This window comes from Ursus maritimus, unplaced genomic scaffold (assembly GCF_017311325.1).
Source record: "Ursus maritimus isolate PB19 unplaced genomic scaffold, ASM1731132v1 scaffold_13, whole genome shotgun sequence".
Classification (NCBI taxonomy): Eukaryota; Metazoa; Chordata; class Mammalia; order Carnivora; family Ursidae; genus Ursus; species Ursus maritimus.
Window position 1 is genome coordinate 54222808 of NW_024423675.1, and position 21204 is coordinate 54244011.

General features: G+C 39.9%; 1 protein-coding gene across 1 annotated transcript in view; it reads right to left on the bottom strand.

Moving 5' to 3' along the window:
* Positions 1 to 2431: 2431 nt before the first annotated feature.
* Positions 2432 to 21204, bottom strand: part of KATNA1 (katanin catalytic subunit A1) — a 33985-nt gene continuing 15212 nt past the window's right edge. The window contains exons 4-11 of the mRNA XM_008695010.2: positions 18157 to 18337; positions 12088 to 12209; positions 8934 to 9039; positions 7904 to 8062; positions 4922 to 5048; positions 4293 to 4427; positions 3877 to 4003; positions 2432 to 2790 (exon numbers count right to left, since the gene is read on the bottom strand). Coding sequence (XP_008693232.1) covers positions 2592 to 2790; positions 3877 to 4003; positions 4293 to 4427; positions 4922 to 5048; positions 7904 to 8062; positions 8934 to 9039; positions 12088 to 12209; positions 18157 to 18337 — 1156 coding nt within the window. The 3' untranslated portion in view covers positions 2432 to 2591. The remainder of the gene's footprint in view (positions 2791 to 3876; positions 4004 to 4292; positions 4428 to 4921; positions 5049 to 7903; positions 8063 to 8933; positions 9040 to 12087; positions 12210 to 18156; positions 18338 to 21204) is intronic.

The following is a 21204-nucleotide window of genomic DNA, read 5'->3' on the forward strand; positions in this document are numbered from 1 at the left end:
CTGCTTCTATCTAAGAGCTCCTTTCACATACACTGGCTGAAACCAGGGCTCAAATCCGTTAAGGAGTCTGTCAATGTCCTGGAATTAGACCATGCCCTTGCTCTCGTGGTTCCTAGTGCTAGTCACCCTTAACAGTGGTCTTTTTTTTTTTTTTTTAGCTATCACTCACGTTGACATCTATTTCATGTGATCTAGTATATAGAATACTACCTTTACTCCAAGTGGTAGATATTTCCTATTGTTTAAATTTTTATTACAACCCACCATTTTAAACATATTCAAGAAAGTAGTAACTGTTTTTTTTTAAACCACCTTAAGCAGGGAGGGGGGAAAAAGTAACCCCCCCCCCTTAGAGTTAGGCTAAGTAGATATGTATGTATGGGGGAAGGATGACAGGTAGCAGAGTGGAGGAGTGAGGTTTCATCTTGCCTATTTTTTTTTAAAGATTTTATTTATATGACAGAGATAGAGACAGCCAGCGAGAGAGGGAACACAAGCAGGGCAGTGGGAGAGGAAGAAGCAGGCTTATAGCGGAGGAGCCTGATGCAGGGCTCGAGACCAGAACGCCAGGATCACGCCCTGAGCTGAAGGCAGATGCTTAACCGTTGTGCCACCCAGGCGCCCCTCATCATGCCTATTTTTAATAAGGAGTAAACAGCCCTGTGAAATGTACTTTCTCCATGTTATAGAATAAACAATAGCATGCAATTCAGTTTGATCCTAAAGTCACTCAACTAGTAACACTTTATGTCCCTGCTCACTTTAAGATGCTAGAAATCCCCAGTTCTAACTCCAGATAATGACAGGGTCTATTGCGTCCATTAAGCTTATAGAGACTAGTGAGGAGAACCACGCAGGAGGCCATGTGGCCCATTGGAGAGTGTGGGTTTCGCAGTCAGCGGAGTCCTGTCCTGCCTTTCCTCCTTCCCGGTGAGACCTGGGACCATGGCATGATGCTCTTTTCTATGGTTGAGATGATACAGGAAGTTTTTTTTTTTAAGTAATCCTAAATGGGTATCTTACCTGTAAGATTTTATACCATTAACTTTTATTTCATTTATTAACTTACAGTTGCACCATTGACTATTATTTTAATTGTGCTTTGTATCCAGGGGTGAATGGTGGGTTCGTGAGTCTCACTCATCAGAGCACAGTGAGAGCACAGGCTCGCAAGCATCTGCTTGCCTGCAGTGCCGCCTCGGACGCAGCCAGCAAAGTCATGCGAGAGAGAGAGAGAGTGTGTGTGTGTGTGTGTGTGTGTGCGTGCTTGCCTGCAGTGCCGCCTCGGACGCAGCCAGCAAAGTCATGCGAGAGAGAGAGAGAGTGTGTGTGTGTGTGTGTGTGCGTGCGTGCCTGCAGTGCCGCCTCGGACGCAGCCAGCAAAGTCATGCGAGAGAGAGAGAGAGTGTGTCTGTGTGTGTGTGTGCGTGCGTGCCGGCAGTGCCGCCTCGGACGCAGCCAGCAAAGTCACGCGAGAGAGAGAGAGAGTGTGTCTGTGTGTGTGTGTGCGTGCGTGCCGGCAGTGCCGCCTCGGACGCAGCCAGCAAAGTCACGCGAGAGAGAGAGAGAGTGTGTCTGTGTGTGTGTGTGCGTGCGTGCCGGCAGTGCCGCCTCGGACGCAGCCAGCAAAGTCACGCGAGAGAGAGAGAGAGTGTGTCTGTGTGTGTGTGTGCGTGCGTGCCTGCAGTGCCGCCTCGGACGCAGCCAGCAAAGTCATGCGAGAGAGAGAGAGAGTGTGTGTGTGTGTGTGTGTGCGTGCGTGCCTGCAGTGCCGCCTCGGACGCAGCCAGCAAAGTCATGCGAGAGAGAGAGAGAGTGTGTGTGTGTGTGTGTGTGCGTGCGTGCCGGCAGTGCCGCCTCGGACGCAGCCAGCAAAGTCACGCGAGAGAGAGAGAGAGTGTGTCTGTGTGTGTGTGTGCGTGCGTGCCGGCAGTGCCGCCTCGGACGCAGCCAGCAAAGTCATGTGAGAGAGAGAGAGAGTGTGTGTGTGTGTGTGTGTGCGTGCGTGCCTGCAGTGCCGCCTCGGACGCAGCCAGCAAAGTCATGCGAGAGAGAGAGAGAGAGAGTGTGTGTGTGTGTGTGTGTGTGTATTTTTTTTTTAAGTGCATTATAAAATGAAGGGTCTTTAAAGCTCTTCCCAGGAAGAGGGAAGCTACCGTAACTCCAAGCAGGAAGGCGTACCGGGGGGCATGGTTCGTGCATCAATTGGCTACTTGTGTAAAAATGTTCGGGAATTTTCAGTTATCCACTGGCACCCAAGGTGCTAGAGCCAGTGTCACTCCCTAGAAGGAACGGCAGCCGGACAGTGGAAGAGAAGATGCCGTACTGAGAAGTGCACACAGAACACTTTTCCAAGCTAAGGAAGCGCACCCGTGCTGCAACATGTGGTCAATGAAAGAGAAATCGGGTAATACTAAAGGAAAACATTCGCTTGCAGCTTTAAAAAATTGCCTTTATTCAGAATCATACTTTTTTTTAAATCTTACCATTATCAAAGTTTAAAAAAATATAGCACTCAGTGCAATGAAATACTACATTTAATTATTATTCAAACACTTAAGGCAGGTTTCTCACAGTTTACATGTGAGAATTTAGCATGATCCAAACTCAAATATCCACTTCTCATATCTTTCAATGTCCGCAGCGGAAACGGACTTAGAGACCTTTTTTAAAGCCATTTCAAAATCCTCCATAGTTGTAGGCATGTGCATTTCTTCTCTTGAAAGATTTCTGATTTCTTCTGGGGTCAAACCTTCAATACGCCTTCTCATTGCCATCAAGGACGCATCCCTAGGTTTTAAATTAAAACACACGGAGTGTTATCTCGATTGAATAAAAACCCGTGAACAGAAAATCTTTTCAGTATGTTATTTGGGAATTATCCCACTACACATACTTAGGTAGAATTGCATAAAATCTTTTCTCAGAATACAAGGCCTAGTCAGAGTTGTTTTTTAGCAGTTAAATCTTCCACAATGAATTAAGGATATTAATCAATTTAAGTAACTGATACTGAGTAGGAAGCCCAAGAAAAAGTAAAAGGGTGTAATGAGTTGAATTTCATTGTAAGTGTCCAACAAAATAAACATCAGAGAGACAGGAGAGAACCAGCCGGTTGACAAACTATTTTCTACACGTGTAGGAAAAACTAAATGATCAAGTTAGCGTGTTTCAGCTTTCCCCTCTGTATTAGTTGTGTCTTTTTGTTTTGGGGGGTTTTTTGTTTTGTTTTTAAAGAAGAAACTTTAGGCTCAAGGACCTCTCCTTTCACCAAGTTTCATCTTTAATAACAGCCACCACTCACGCAAAGGGACGGCAACCTGCAGCTGCTCTCCACCCACACGCTCCCACAGATGCTCGCAACGAACCCGCGTGCTGTGCTTACTCTGCGACGCGCACCTGCCGATAAATACACGAGCTAATACTCCGGACCAAAGCCACTTGAATCAACTGGATTAGAGACTTTTTCTTTTGTACTCCTGTTCCTATCATATTTAAGATGCTTACACTGAAAATGAGATTGCACTCTTCCTGAGTATGCCCAACCCGTTTCACGTTTCTTAGGAAAATGTATACTGAAGAAGTACACCAACATTTTTTTTAATCCAAGACAATTACTGATTTTCTATATTATACCAATTGTTCTAACATTAGCTTCTTGAACTTGTAGCTTTCTACTGCACTGCAGACTGTTCCGTGACATGCAAAATACGCAAATTCTTACCAGCACCTTACCACAAGCTTAATACCAAAACTTGTGTCTGACTAGGTTCTGATGTGGGTCTTTATTCTTCACCCATCTTATTAATTCAGCATAAAAACTTCATAATAGAAGTTTATGCCCACAAAACCCCATGCTTGCAAAATAATTCATACCTGCACACATTGGTAATGTCCGCACCTGAATAACCTTCCATATTTTCTGCTATACTTGCAAGGTCAACATCATCAGCCAATTCCAGTTCACGCAGACTTATTCGTAACAGCTCCTCCCTGCCTTTTGCTAATGATGGAAACAAATTTAAAAATGTAAGCCTTCAACATAAACAGACTGTTATTTTTTCTCTACTTTGTATGAGAAGTTGTTTTCCAATTCTTAAAGCTCATTTGCTTAAAAATTTAAGAGCCTTTCTAAATTTAAAATTTCCTGGTACCGGGGTGCCTGGGTGGCTCAGTCAGCTGAGCGTGTCCGTCTTCAGCTTGGGACATGGTCTCTACCAACTTTAAAATCTCTAGGCAAAACTACCTAAGAGTTAACATGAGCTTTCAGACAAGATTCAAATGCAGATAACCTGATGGTAATGGAATATAGATTCTTTTTTCAAGACGTCGTCTTAATGCCTCATCAATATCCCAGGGAAAATTAGTAGCTGCCAGAACCATAACCATTTTGGAAGGGTCATCGTTTTCAGAAGCACCTCCAACACCTAAAAAAAGGGAGAGGAGAATGTAAAAAGACAGGAAGTCAGAGTGTTCAAAATAATGCTCAACCACTTGAAGATCACCACATATTTAGCACTAAATTGCAAGGAAGTGTAATTGTTAAGCCTCCCTACGACTTCTAAAGCTAAACGGTGAATATATGAATTTGTGGCCCGAGAAAAATAAGTTTTAATATGCAAAAGACTCGGACTCAAAATAGATTTAATCAAAAGACCAGCTCAGCTTAATTACATACCAATTACTAAAATTTTTCAAAAACATACATATCCCTAAGGCAAATTTATTTGCATTTATTTCAATTTCATTGCTGAAAATAAGAAATCTGAGCATAGATGCCCATTATCTCTGGCATGTCCCCACAGTCCGAGTCCCCAGTACACCATCGATCTCTGGGACCTACTTGCCAGCCCCTCTAGTCGGCAGGCACCGTGTGGCTGAGCCTAGCAGGACAGCTTAGTCAACGCACAGACATGCATACCATCCATCTGCACCAGCAGCTCGGCTTTCACCCTCCGGCTTGCTTCGTGCTCCTCTGAAGTCCCTCTGCGACTACAAATGGAATCTATCTCATCGATAAATATGGTGGCTGGAGAGTAAAATCGAGCCTAAATAAAGAAACCATGTAACACCAGGTTTTTATTTCATTTAAAAAATAATCTATAGTAATTAGAAAAGAGCCCAGGAGCCTGCCACACCGCATCTCTCTCTTGTCCTAATATTGGGAAGAAGATAAACTGGAGCAGCTAAAAGACAGCTTCTAATGGAAACTTACATAGACTTAAATATTATACGGCAGTACTTTAACTGGCAATATTTATTCATGAGTGATATAAATACAGAATTATCTTGTACACTACAACAATAAGGTCAACGGTGGCGGGAAACATCTACAGATATTGGTAACTGTTCCACAGTTCTAGAAAAAAATCAGTTACACAGAACCATTACCTTAAATAAAATCAAACAGAGTCCTTCTAAGAAATCCTAATTGCCATTTTTCATTTGACCATACATTTATTACAGTAACTAAAGAAGTTCATAGTTAATCATTTTTATTTTTAAAGATTTATTTATTTTAGAGTGAGAGAGTATGAGTGAGGGGAGGGACAGAGGGGGAGAGAGGGGCAAACTCCCCCGCCCCCCAAGCACGGAGCCCAACCTGGGGCTTGATCTCACAACCCTGAAATCATGACCTGAGCTGAAATCAAGGGTCGGATGCCTAACTGACTGAGTCACCCAGGTGCCCCCATAGTTAATTATTTTTAAATGAAATATCCAATGAGGGCTAATTTCTCGGGGGTTACCATAAAGACAATAAAAACAAGGCTTAAGACACTGATGGCCATTGTAGCCACCACACAAAATCAAAGGCAACCCACAGGTAGAGAGAGAGGCAAAGGTCAGACATTCCCGAAAACATCTGAATTGCTAGATCTGCTAGTCCTAAAAAGCTAAAACATAACTTCTGAAAATTTCTAGTTACATAACCCAATATAATATTCTTTTGGTTTAAACTCATTCGATTAGGTTTCTGACCCTTGAAAATGAAAGTTCTTGGCAATACAACAAAAATTATAACATTAAGTTTTGGTATGCGTTTGTTACCATGTCATGAGAAAAATCCCGGACAAACTTATTTAAGTGGCATTATTTAAAATACAGGCCGTGGCGGGTGGGCGGGGGGGGAAGAAAATACAGGCCTTGAGACATGTCTGCTTTGAGACATTCTAGGGGATGGGGCTGGGCCTCGGGGAGAGGCAAGTCATCTACAGAGCAGTCAAAACAAGATGAGAGAGGCGGCACAACTTCACTCCCGGCCAGAGTCCACATGATGAACAGGGAAAAAAAATTAAGCCAGTTTTAAATATGAGCCCTAATCAAAAGCCACAAAGGCAGAAGCTCCAAACTGGCTTGTGATTGAGCCCCTCCTCGGTAGTAGGCAACTCAAAGTAGCAGTAACATTCCAGAGAAGCAGGCACTCATTTAAAGATGGTTAACACCAGGGAAGCCAGTAAAAAAAATAAGCCCTTTGATACGGCTCACCATAAAAAATAATGTAAATTAGCACTTTGTTAAGAGGCTTCCCCACAGAGAATAAAATGATCATTTTTCTTGAATATAAACTCTCCATTAGAAAATATATCAAATAATTCTTAAACAGAACAGCTAATATCTATTAGCCCCTGTGAGTCAGGCTCTAGAGGAAGCAATTCGCACGCGTTCGCTCATTTCACCGTCCCACCATTCCGGAGGGAGCTCCCGCATCACGGTCATCCTCTTCCGGATGGAGCAGCTGGGGATCAGGAAAGGCATTTGCCCACAGTTAGCCAGCTAGGAAAGTGACGACAGAGGTGGGACCTGAAGCCGGGCCACCTGACCCTAAAGACTCCATACTTAGCCGTTCATTCTATTTACCTTACATTTTTAAAAAGCCCGGATAGTCAGGAATCCTGGCAACAGAATTCTTTTTCCCCTGAAGCAAAGGGCAAACTAATTTTCCCAATTCATGTGAGAGGTTCTCCACTAGATTTCTACTGCGGTATAAACTACTGATAAACTATAAAGAACCTGTTAGAATTGGCATCCTGCCATACGAATTATCAAACTTGAAGGAGAAAATGAGAATTGAAACGGGGAGAAACCTTTACAGAAAATGGATAACCTGAAATTGTAAGGGTTTTCATTTGCTTGTCTTGTTTTATTCTGAGCCTAGGAAGTCAGATCTAGTGTTGTATTAACATGGTCGTCTAAGGTTTGGTCCACGACGGAGTCTTTAGAGTTAAGAATGTAAGTCACTGTCCATATCATAAGCATAACTCTGTCCTGATACATATAACTACACTATTTCTTAAATGAGGCAAGACTGAAATAATCAGTGAAGCTTAACAGAGTCTGAAGTCTAAAAAGCTGTTGAATTTAACCCAAACACGCTACTAGAACTTGTTGAATTATAATTCCTTCTGATACTCAGATAAATTGGGGCTGAGGAAGGGAAAAGAAACTCAAAGTAACAAGCAAAAAAGTAACAATCCAAAGTCTGGATCATTAAACTCAAGGTATTTATCATAGTTAATAGATTGCAGGTGATCTAAATTCCCTAACTACTTGATTTTCACGTTCTGCATTACTGATACAACACTGCATTTACCATATTATAAATAAGCCTACTGATTTAAAAAACATAATAATCCCAGACTCCTAGAGCAGATTAGGAATGCAGAGCCCATAATGTGAGCATGCCCCGTAAGCCAACAGAGAAGGCTCTTCCTCTAGAGGAAAGGAGACACAGAAAAACTCCCAACTACTCACGTGATTCAAGGGTTCTAGCTTCGAGGGCACGGGAATCACACTGTGGGCACAGTACCACCCTGCCTAGCTATTCTACACACTGGAGATGGTTATGACTCACTTCCTCCCCTTTTAGAGAGAAAGAATCATTACATTGGTCTCAAACATTCACCATTTCGAACAGAAGACGAACAAGCTTCTCAGACTCCCCTCTGTATTTGGAAGTCAGAGTTGACGAAGACACATTGAAGAATGTTGTCTTGCATTCCGTAGCTACTGCTTTAGCAAGGAGGGTCTTTCCTGTGCCAGGTGGGCCAACCATCAACACTCCCTGTCGGGAAAACAACGTAAGTGAAAGATTTACCTGCCACTGTTCTAATTCACAAGAATTCCATTACTAAGAATTAATTTTCAACTAACGTATAATATTAAGATAAATAAAAAATAAACAAAAGGATGTTTTATCACCAAGTTACTTTTTTCACTACAAAAGGTAACTACCTTATTAAAAATCTGGAACTCAGAAACGAGAAAAATATAATCAATGTTATAACACTGACATTATAATAATCATATCCTAACACAAGTACCTATACAATTTGGGTATATTTCCTGCTAGCCTTTTGGTTGAACAAATTAGTTTTTTTGTTATCCAGTTGTACTCAAAGAATGTGCAGAATTCTGTAGCTTGCTTCTCAATATTTCAAGAATTTTTAATAATAAGGACAGAGTTAGCCGATAGCACATTTTCTAAATCCAAGAAAGTTTTTTTCAGTCTCTTTTTCAGATCAGCTCACAACTTTTTTAAAAAGTACCCATTCGATGCAGATAGGTCTCAATTTCTTAAAGACGACTGCAAGAAGTAGAGGAGTCAAGATCTGTAACAGACACATCAAATGGAGTAGTTCTGCATCACGCAACTTGTTCTTACTTGCAAATATGAGCTTGTTCTAAATTAACTTTCCAAAGGTCACACTGTACCTATTTCTTATTCTGGGAACCCTGCAATAGCTTTTGGTCTGAACAAAATTTGGAGCACATAACATTTCTTTTAATTTAAAATTTTCCTTAAAATAAAATAAAATAAAAATTTTCCTTATTTATTCTTTCCCCTCGCTTCCCTGAATAAGATAAATACTGGTTTTCTACAGCAATGTACTCGCCATTCACTCTGACAACGCCATTAGCAGTCATAAACTTACTTTCCATGGTCTCCTAATGCCCTTAAAGAATTCTGGCATCCACATTGGTAACACCACAGCTTCCTTAAGCAACTTCTTAGCTTCCACTAAATCAGCAATATCATCCCTGAAAGAGGAGATATTTCATCAACACCCTCTTAGATTACATATTTAACCGTATGCACTCATTCTTGCGAACCACAGCAGCACACGGTTTTACGCTGCTGCCAGACTGCGAAGCCCCTCCCTGGGCACAGTGAACTCGCACGCTGTGATGAGGCCGCCACACGAGCCAGTACACAATCGGAATCCTCGGTTCTTGGCTATAATGATTTCCAACTTGGTGAATAAGAACACCAGTCTATAGGCCCACTCAAGTATTTATCATGCCATCTCATTTTATTTTATTTTTTTTCCTGTTTTTTTTTAAATGTTTTTTTATTATATTATGTTAGTCACCATACAGTACATCCCTGGTTTCTGATGCAAAGTTCGATGATTCATTAGTTAACACCCAGTGCACCATGCAATACGTGCCCTCCTTACTACCCATCACCAGTCTATCCCATTCCCCCCCCAACGAAGCCCTCAGTTTGTTTCTCAGAGTCCATAGTCTCTCATGTTTCATTCCCCCTTCTGATTACCCCCCCTTTCTTTATCCCTTTCTTCCCCTACCGATCTTCCTAGTTCTCATGTTCCATAGATGAGAGAAATCATATGATAATTGTCTTTCTCTGATTGACTTATTTCACTTAGCATTATCTCCTCCAGTGCCGTCCATGTTGCAGCAAATGTTGAGAACTCGTTCTTTCTGATAGCTGAGTAATATTCCATTGTATATATGGACCACAACTTCTTAATCCAGTCATCTGTTGAAGGGCATCTCAGCTCCTTCCACGATTTAGCTATTGTGGACAACCAACTTTCATTCCCACCAACAATGTAGGAGGAATCCCCTTTCTCCACATCCTCTCCAACAATTGTTGTTTCTTGCCTTGTCTATTTTTGCCATTCTAACTGGCGTAAGGTGGTATCTCAGTGTGGTTTTGATTTGAATTTCCTTGATGGCTAATGATTTTGAACATTTTTTCATGTGTCTGTTAGCCATTTTTATGTCTTCATTGGAAAAGTGTCTGTTCATATCTTCTGCCCATTTTTTGATTTGTTTATTTGTTTCTCGTGTATTGAGTTTGAGAAGTTCTTTGTAGATCTTGGATACCAGTCCTTTATCTGTAGTGTCATTTGCAAATATATTCTCCCATTCCGTGGGCTGCCTCTTAGTTTTTCTGACTGTTTCCTTGGCTGTGCAGAAACTTTTAATCTTGATGAAGTCCCATAAATTCATTTTATCTTTTGTTTCTCTTGCCTTTGGGGATGTGTCATGAAAAAGGTTGCTTTGGCCGATGTCGTAGAGGTTGTTGCCTATGTTCTCCTCTAGAATTTTGATGGATTCCTGTCTCACATCGAGGTCTTTCATCCATTTGGAGTTTATTTTTGTGTATGGTGTGAGATAGTGGTCAAGTTTCATTCTCTTGCATGTAGCTGTCCAATTTTCCCAGCACCATTTATTGAAGAGACTGTCTTTTTCCCACCGGATGTTTTTTCCTGCTTTATCAAATATTAGTTGCCCAAAGAGCTGAGGGTCCATTTCTGGGTTCTCTATTCTGTTCCATTGGTCTATGTGTCTGTTTTTGTGCCAGTACCATGCTGTCTTTGTGATCACAGCTTTGTAGTACAGCTCGAAATCCGGCATTGTGATGCCCCCAGCTTTGTTTTTCCTTTTCAACAGTTCCTTGGCGATTCGGGGCCTTTTCTGGTTCCATACAAATTTAAGGACTATTTGTTCCAGTTCCTTGAAAAATGTCATCGGTATTTTGATCGGGATAGCACTGAAAGTGTAGATTGTTCTGGGTAGCATGGACATTTTAACTATGTTAATTGTTCCGATCCATGAGCGTGGAATATTTTGCCATCTCATTTTAAATTCTTGCCCTTGTGATGCTCATTCCATAAACTCCATGACTTAGAAACAATGAGCCCATTAAAAAAAAAAAAAAAAGAATAAAAATGGCATAAAGCAGAGACAAGGCTACAATATTGCTGCTTTGCCCCAACCCTATTAAGAGGTGGATACCAGGGATAAAGAGTATCATAGAGACTACTATGAAGTCATCACCAACCACTAGAAAATTCTTACTGCTACTACTATTACTGGTACATGTGGCATTTTCATGAAAATATATGTTCACTGTATAAATACCAAGTACCAAAAAATATTTTAAAAATATCCCCAAAACCATACCTAAAAATCATTAAGATTTTAATGAAAAATATATAACAGAATGTACCTAACTTTGTGGGAAAGGGGGCCTCTTATTAATTTTTTTTTGAAAGGAAGCTTTAGAACTTGGTGTGATCATTACAGTTCTTCGATTAGATGTAATAAAGTTGAGAACCACTGCTCAAAGTCCTAGAAAATAAAAGCAACATCCATGGGATAAACCTACAGTACAACAAGCAACAATGGGGCACCTGGCTGGCTCAGTCGGTAGAGCACTGAAACTCCTGATCTGGGTCAGGGTTGGGAGTTCAAGCCCCACCTGGGCACAGAGCTTACATCAGAACAAAAATCAAAAGCAAACAACACACACGCGTAAGAATCCCTGCCATTTCACCATTAGAGGAAGTCCCAAAAAGAAGATGAAATTTCTGTGATCTTTAGAAGATTTTTTTTATTTAATAGAAACTTTTTTATCATTTGTTACTTTATTAAATAAAAGAAAAATCTCAGACAAAAATTTGGTATAGCCTGAACCAAGTGCTGGGTTCACACCGCATGCACTCTCATTCCATCCCCAAGACTGACCTTCAGTGCATTTACTGAAAAGTAACGGTTCCCTTTACTTTCCCTAAAAGCATTATCAGCACCTAATTATCTTTTTTTTTTTTTAAGATTTTATTTATTTATTTGACAGAGAGAGAGAGACAGCCAGCGAGAGAGGGAACACAAGCAGGGGGAGTGGGAGAGGAAGAGGCAGGCTCCCAACGGAGGAGCCTGATGCGGGGCTCGATCCCAGAACGCCGGGATCACGCCCTGAGCCGAAGGCAGACGCTTAACGACTGAGCCACCCAGGAGCCCCATAGCACCGAATTATCTTGTTGTGATAGAACTTACCAACGAACGTTGGGATTCTGAGAAATTATATCTCTTTCCAAAGCTTCTACTAAGTCCTTGTCATATCCAGTACTATCAAACTTACTCGTCTCTGGTTCGGTAACTGCAGCCGGTGACTTGTTCTACATCGGGAGAAAAACACAAGAGCTTCTGTTTGACTCAAAAATTATACTCAGAGACAAAGACTGGACCCCTAGTGATATTTTTAAAAGAGCTAATAGTACAAGTAATGAGAGAATCCAAGACTATTAAGTCATCCTTCTACACCAACATCTACACCAACATGTAAGAGTTTCATAATCATTTTTATTTTTACATAAAAAGTATGACAAAAGTGTTCAAGAAAAACAAAAATATCATGCATACAAATTGGTGAGAATCAAAAAAATCAACACTGAGATGAACTGTGGTTACTGGTTAATATCAGATATGTATGGCATTTATCTCAAAACTTCAGAGGAGACAAACTTAAAGCCAGATGATTTATGTAGCTAAGATTACAGCTCACTTTTTTTTTTAAAGATTTAATTAATTAATTTGAGAGCGAGAGTGAGAGCACGCACGTGAGTTGGGGGAAGAGCAGAGGGAAAGGCAAAGAATCTCAAGCAAACTCCATGCTGAGCATGGAGCCCCTGAGGTCACGACCTGAGCCAAAACCAAGAGTCGGATACTTAACCAACTGAGCCACCCAGGTGCCCCATCTATGGCTCACTCTTAACCACCTTCTTGGCCCTCACCAGTGTTCCTGAAATTTCACTCTTCACTGTTCCCACCCCACTCTGAAAGACATATCTCAGTCCCCAGGTGCGATTCCCTCCCACCCACTGTGACAGCAGCCATCAGGGCCAGAGTTCCTAAGCCTGTACTGAAGTACTCCAGGGCACAAAGGCAAACTCACAGAGCACTGCAAGATAGTTTACATTTTTTAGGGAAACCCAGCATTATCTGTAGAACACTGGGTGAATTACCAGCTCCAGGTAGTTCCATTCCACATTAAAACTGCTATATTCTTTTCAATAATGCCATATTTTTATGAAGCTGGGTTTCTGGCAGTTTCTGTGATAAAAGAAATAGTGGGAAAAATCAAGGTGAAAGGAATCACAGTGAAATATCCACTCTGCCTCCAAAGTCTGAGAAACTGAGCCGATTTCTATACTTTATTCAAAGTGGTAAGATGACAATACCAGTCAACCGGTACAAGTTCTGTACACATAATATGTAGAGCAACCACTGAAAAAGCTAACACAAAGGGATATACTCAAAACCACTACAGAATATCAAAATGTAATTCTAAAAAATGCTCAAGTAACCCCCATGCAAAGGCCAGAAAAAGAACACAGAAAAATAAAACAACAAAAAAGATCAGAAAACCAAAAGACAAAACCCACCAGAGACAGAGCGGGGCCTTACATAATGATAAACAGGTGAATCCACCTGAGACAACAAAGCAATCCGAAATGTGAATGCATCAAACAACAAAGCCACAACATCTGAAGCAAAAGCCCATAGAAGTGAAGGAACCGGCAAACCTTCAGATACAGCTGGAGACTCCAGCAGCTCCTCTCCCAACAACTGACAGCACGACCAGAAAGAGAATCATCAAGGACACAGGAAAACTGAACAGCACCATCATCCAGCAGAATCTAACCGATATTAACAGAAAGTCCCACCCAACAAGGGCAAAATACACATTATTTTCAAGTGCTTATAGAGCATATTTCAAGTATTCACAGAACATATACCAAGACAGACAATATCCTGGGCCATAAAACAAACTTCAATAACTTTAAAGAAACTGACATCATATAGAATATATTCTCTAAGCACAAAGGATTCAAACTAGAAATGAATAACAGAGACGTAACACAATCTCTGGACTACCAGGAACTAAATAATACACTTTTAAATAACTGCAGAGTCAAAGAGGAAGTCTCAAAAAAAAAATTTTTTTTTTAAAGATTTTATTTATTTATTTGACAGAGAGACGGACAGCCAGCGAGAGAGGGAACACAGGCAGGGGGAGTGGGAGAGGAAGAAGCAGGCTCCCAGCGAATGAGCCTGATGTGGGGCTCGATCCCAGGACTCTGAGATCACGCCCTGAGCCGAAGGCAGACGCTTAATGATTGAGCCACCCAGGCGCCCCTCAAAAAAAAATTTTTTTAAATACATTGAATTGAATGAAAAGGAAGATACAATATAATTTCTGGGACATAGCTAAAGCAGTACTGAGAGGGAAACTTACAGCACTAAATGCATACATTAGGGAAAATTCTTAAATTAATTATCTAAACTCCCACCTAAGAATGTATAAAAGAAGAGCAAAATAAACTCAAAGCAAAGAGAAAAAAGGAAATAATAGTGGTAAGAGCAAAACCAATGAAAAACAAAAACATAGGGAAAAATCAATAAAACAAAGAACTAGTTCTTTGAAAAGGTTAATGAAACTGACAAACCTCTAGCAACACTGAAAATGAAAAAAACAGAAAACCTATTATCAATGTCAAGAATGATCTACAGACTTGCAGATGCCAAACAGTAACGGAATCTTACAAAAAACTGTACATACATAAATTTGTTAACTTAGACAGAAGTGATTACACCTTGAAAAACAAACTACCACAACTTATCTAATATGAAAGACTATTTAAACAGCCTTACAACTACTGAGGAAATTGAATTCATAATTTTAAAACCAAAAAAGAAACATCCAAGCCCAGATGTCTCACTGGACAATTTTATCAAACATTTATACAAGAATTGCCAATTTGACACAGTCTCTTCCAGAAAATAGAAGAAACACTTCTTCTCAATTCGTCATTTTTGAAAAAGGTATAGAAGCAATTCAATAAAATACAGCCTTTTCAACAAATGATGCTGGAGCAATTGCACATGGACAACAGGAAAAAAGTGAACCTCAACAGAAGTCTCAGCTTACACAGACATCAACTCACAAAAGATCATGGGCTTAAATGTAGAACATAAAATTATAAAATTTTTAGGGAAAAAACAAAAAATTTTCAGGATCCAGGGCTAGGCAAAGAGTTAAAACCCTGACACCATATGGTACAATTTAAAAAATGGAATACTGGGCTTCATCAAAATTAAAATATTTTGCCTTGTAAAAGATCCAGTATAAAGGGGGCGCCTGGGTGGCACAGCGGTTAAGCATCTGCCTTCGGCTCAGGGCATGATCCCGGCGATCTGGGATCGATCTGGGATCGAGCCCCACATCAGGCTCTTCTGCTATGAGCCTGCTTCTTCCTCTCCCACTCCCCCTGCTTGTGTTCCCTCTCTCGCTGGCTGTCTCTATCTCTGTCAAATAAATAAAATCTTTAAAAAAAAAAAAAAAGATCCAGTATAAAGGATAAAAAGGTAAGTCGCACACTGAAAGAAAATATTTTCAAAACACATATCTGACAAAGTGCTAGTACCTAGAATAAATAAAGAACTCTCAAACCCCAACGGTAAAAGAATGGACAACTCATTCTGACAATGGGCAACAGACTTGAAAGAGAGACACTGCACTGAAGAGCACGTGTCGGTGCTTGTTTTCCTTTCCTCTAGTCATCTGGACAGCTACTCTTAAGGACAGACCAACTCAATACAGAAAGATTGTTAGAATGTACTGATTACTGAAAAGAACAGATTATGATTCCACTTGTGCTAAAAGAAAAAAAAATCATGCATATGGAAAACGATATACCATGGGAGTACCCGTACTCAGGAGGGGTAGGAATGTGAATTTGAGGGATTTTTTACTTAAGTCTATTTTCTGATTTTCTAAAATGAGTACATTACAAATGATTTTAAATAGGATAAAAGTCTATTCACCTTTTATGGCTTAGTAGTTTTATTTCTTCATAAAGTTTTCTGACTACCACCAACCTCTTCTAAGAATTCTGTTCTTTCTAGTCATTACTTACTACCACTGTTAAGCATCTCATTATTCCATAATTACTTGAAATATATTAATCTGATCTCCCCAAGTATAGTTTCTCAACAACAGGTACATATTTTCAAGACACACTAGCTGACTCGGGGAGAAAACCTATTTCATACATTTGTTCTCCGGCTATCCTATACCCCTTGCTCAAAGTCCTGAGGATGTTAGCAATTAAGCAAAGTCTACATTCAGCAGAGACACAGATAAGACCTCCTCTTATTGCAGCTAATCTTATGTTTATTTAGTATGCTTTCTTTTCTTACTCTATCTTGAAACAATAGAGAACAAAGAGTGGTGGAAACACTATACGTTTTAAAACTGAAGGCTAAAATACTTTCACTGATAAACAAGAACTTTTTTCTTAAGTGAGTTTCCTTTTAGAGGATTTATTTTTGTCTTGTTTTTAACCCAACAGTTCTACTTTTGCATTTGTATCCATTAAGGAGCACTTTGAATGCAGTCACCAATATCTGAAATATCTCACTATATTTTTGAAAAAATGCAATGGTAAAACTGTTTAAGCCAACAGCAAATACAGTAAGATCTCAGTTACCTGGAATGTGTGGGAAATAGTAACAGCTGACACGAAGTACATGCTGGGAGCCAGAATAAGTTATTGCACTTATCCTATGAAAACTCTAGGAGACAGGTGTTAAAATAATTCTATGTATGAGGAAATAAAACTCAGAAAGACCAAAGAGCTTATGGTAACACAGCCAGAAAGAGGAGAGCTGGTGCTTCAACACAGGTCTACCCGTATCTAAAGCCCATGCTGTATTTTTGAAAAGCTTTATGCTTTTCTGCCTCACCAGCAAGATCATATTAATTTAATCTCTCTTGGACAAAGGATTTGCTGATTACTATTGTGCCAGAAAATGAGGAGCTACTCAGAGAATGATGAGTACATGTCAAAAAACACACAGGATCTAGCTTCAAAAGTCACACTCCTCAAATCTCACACAATTTAAGCATCAAAAAGATAGCAACAGATTATAATTCACTGAATCAAGTAAGAATCCATGACTCCACACTGATAAAATTGAATAAAGAGAAAGAGATGAAGTTTTTCCTTACAGTAGGATGCCAATTAATGTAAAAGAAATAACAGCATTAGAAAATCATGATTTTTCAGTTGTCACAGGAATAACTGATTTAGGCAAGCATCACCGGATGCGAAAACAAGTAGATGAAATTTTGATGAAAAATAGGATATTTATATAGTCTCAAGGTATTTCCCCCCAAATTATTATAAAGGGAAACAGTAACTATATAGTGGAGAGCCCGGGCAGATAGCACCCTAACAAAGCACTCCAATCTACCACAAGTCACAGAACAAATAAACATCCTGTATCTCCTTACTATACACTGTGAAGAACAAAACTTCCCTTCGATGGTATTCCTGTCCAAAATGCATACCCTTAATCTAATCACAAGGAAACACCAGGAAAAGCCCAAACTGAGAGGCATTCTACAAAACAACTGGCCTGTACTCTTCAAAAATGCCAGGCCAAAAAAGAGAAAGGCTGAAATTTCACATTAAAAAGATGAAAGAAAATGACAGCTATATGTAACATACGCTTCCCTACTGCGTCCTGGCATGAGGGTAAAATGAGCTACACGTGTCATTACTGGGATAACTGGCTAAATTTTACGAGGGCCTGTGGATTGATACAGTCCTGCACCAATGTAAACTGTATGGCATTTGACGACTGTATTGTGTTTATGGAAAAGAATGTCCAAGTACTTAGGAAACACACTCTAAAGCATTTAAGGGTAAAAGGACATGATATCTACAATTTACTCTCCATGTTGCAGAAAAAGAAAATGTATATAGAGAGTAGATGAAAAAGCAAAAGGGGCAAAATACTAATAACTGGTAAAACTGGGTAAGTTTATACCGTTCTTGCAGCCTGTACGCAACTCTGAAATTATTTCAAGATATAAAGATACAAAAAAATACTCCAAAATATGTTTAGTAGTCAGTGGGAAAAATCCCAGTCTAGGTGGAATATGACTAAGGTTTTATTAGAGTCTGATGGTTTTGATGACTAAAAAGTATTAAAATTATACAGTCTTCATTTTTAAGGTTAATAAATATTTCATTTATGAAAACCAGTAACATTTACCTTTTCCTCTCTTCCTTTACTCTGTTCTTTCTTTTCCCGACAACGAACAGCTTTCCCTCTGTCATTGTGAAGATTGTGTGCAGATGAACGGTGAACTCTGACGGTTGTACTTGGACGGTTACCGTGTGGCTTAGGGTCACCGTACTGAGGAGACTGGCGTTTTCTAGGTCCTGGAGAGGGTCTAATTAGACACAAGGTCATGAAAATCATAATGAACTGGAGGTGGTCCAAATACAGATGAACACATATCATGTGTAAGTTGGAGTCCATGAACTAAAGTAGCCGAGGCAATAACAGAACTAGATAACAAGATAGGACTAAATGAACAAAGTCACTGAAATCTAAGGCCTAATGGTTATATTCAGCGGTCTGTGCTGATTTCCCGAGAAGAACGGGCTGCAGTACAGTTATATGGTAGAAATAATAGAAGGCCAAGTGATCATCACCTCTCCTTTGAGAGGAAATCACTGGTGTACAAGGATGAATAAAAAATTAGTCTGATTCTTAGAAACTGAAAAGACAGCAATTATCAAAGAGAGTTTTATCAAAAGACCCAGAACACACACAGGTACAGGAGTCATGTTTATCCACTGGCACATGTGCAAGCTGACACTATTTTGTTTAGAGTATTTCATAGTTCTCACATTTAATTAATACAACTAAATCATTTTCCCACTGAAAACACTGACCTAACCACTGCTGTGGACAGTCACAAGAAGTAATGTGTAGCACTTACACACATCACCTGTCATCGTTATTTCTGCGGCAGGACTCAGACCTCTCAAATATTTCTCAGGCTCCTAGACTTGGTTGGGGCCATTAAAATGAGCAATAAAAAAGGTAAGAGAGGCCTATCCGCAAATACCTCAGGTATAGTTAAGAAAGAAGGTATGTAAAACTAGGCAAGTATGCCAGAAAATGTAAAAGAGACCAAGTGCTATCAACGACCTCAAGAGGACAGAAAATAAACTGGGCCTGGAAACAGGAGATGAACTAAACAAGTATAGCTGCAGCCAAGAAAATCAGTGTAGAAGAGCAAAGAAATCAAAACGAGCTTCATCTATGTAAAGGTTTATAAGGACACCCACTATAGACAATGGTGAGCATCCAAGGAGGATACTGGACAGAGAAGGTGGTTTGGTAAGTAGAAAATGTGAATACCAGTTCCAGAGGCTAGCTAACTGCTGCTGGAAAGCCTTTGGAAAGATGAGTCCAGTGCTGAGTAGGAGACACCAACAGAGGAAACAGAAAGCAGGAGGATTTTGCAGGTTACAAATGTTATGGAGGCATGAGATGAGGGCCTGGCTTAAGGCAGTAAGCAATGCAAATCCGAGAGACACACTATTAAGAAAGATACTCCTAGACATGGAAAGTTGAGAATGAGGATTTGGCAGGATGATAAAGACAAAAAGGAATGATGGGGGTTCGATTTTGGATTGAGACACTTGGGTAGCCAGTGTAGGTATTCCTTTAAAATATGTATTTATTCCCCTCTTACTAGAAAAATAATATAAAACAGACACTGAGATATAATCAAGTATAAAGAATAAAAGTCACCTGTAACCCCATTACCCAGAGTTAACCACTTAACACATTAGTTTATTTTCTTATAGCTGTCTTTCATTTAATCAGAATTGGAACCGTTATATATACATGCATTCATATTGTTCTCTAATCGTATCATAAGGCATTTCCTGTATCATCACCTCATAAACGGCTTTTAATGACTAGAGGGCAGTTACATGTAAAATACGCCACTTTTTATCCACTTCTTACTGCTAGCTATTCATTCCTCCAAACACTAATATACTGAACTATTACTATTGATTATTCTATGCACTGGGAATAAAAAAAATTCAAATAAGTTTAATAAAACCTTTACTCTTAAAGACTTACATCGGTGTGTGTACATACGTGTGTGGAGAGGGGGCTTCGATGAAGACAAACAGTACACAGATCATGCTACGTGCAGTCTAGAAAAATAAAGAAGGGTAGGGGCTCTCATTGGGGGGAGTATTTCAGGTAGGGTGGACGGAGACAGCCTTTCTGAGGTAACATTTAAGGTGAGACCAGAAGGAAACGAGAGAACAGTCATCAAACATCTGAGCTGAAGGAAAGGCAAGTGCAGAGAACTGAAGCATCTGGTGTTTGACTTGCTCGAGGAAGAAGAGAGCTGTAAGAACTCAGGTTCTAGAGGTAGTGAGGAACCGGACCGCGCGTGCTGTTGAAGGATATGATGAAAACTTTGGGTTTTATTGTGAGATGAGGAGGTATCTGAGGGATGCTAGCTGGCTTTTAAAAGACATTTTAAAAGAATCACATTTAATAGCTCTGAAGCTATTTCCAATCTTTGCTCTAAAAGTGAACCTCCTTGTACAAACATTTCTGTGCATGACCATAGAAGAGAACATTGGATCAGCTGAATCTGTTCTTTAAATGGGACTAAAATCTAGCTGATGACAAGGTTAGAATCACCAACAGAGTTCAAGAAAGAGTAAGCCCTCTTTGGCATGAGTACAAATTGAGACTAACAAAAAATAAAAAGTTTTGAGGGATATCTAGTTGAGGGAGCAAGTAAAATAAACTACAGAAAGAAGCAAAGACCCAGCAAATAAAGTCAAAGAGGAGACCTTTATAGTTAATAGTGATCCATCCAAGGCAATTAAGATTAGGGACAGAAAAAGATATTGAAGAAAGCAAGAAGCAATCAGAAGGGAAACTAGGACTTATAATCACAGAATTTCCTAGATGAAGAGGCTCAATGAATTCAACTTCCTACTACTCCCAAGAGAGAATCCTCCTGCCTTTGCTTCTTAGATCGAGGTGACCAAAGAATTCATTAAATTTGAAATGAACTAAATTTTCACTGGGCACATGTATTTATCAGAAAGTTCTTACCAATAAGTGAGAAAGGAGTTACAGAGCTGTTATGGACTGAATGTTTGTGTCCCCCCAAAACTCATTATGTTAAATCTCTCATCCCCAATGAGACCATTTAGAGTAAGGGAGTAATTAAAGTTGGGGGCATCTGGCTGGCTCAGTCAATAG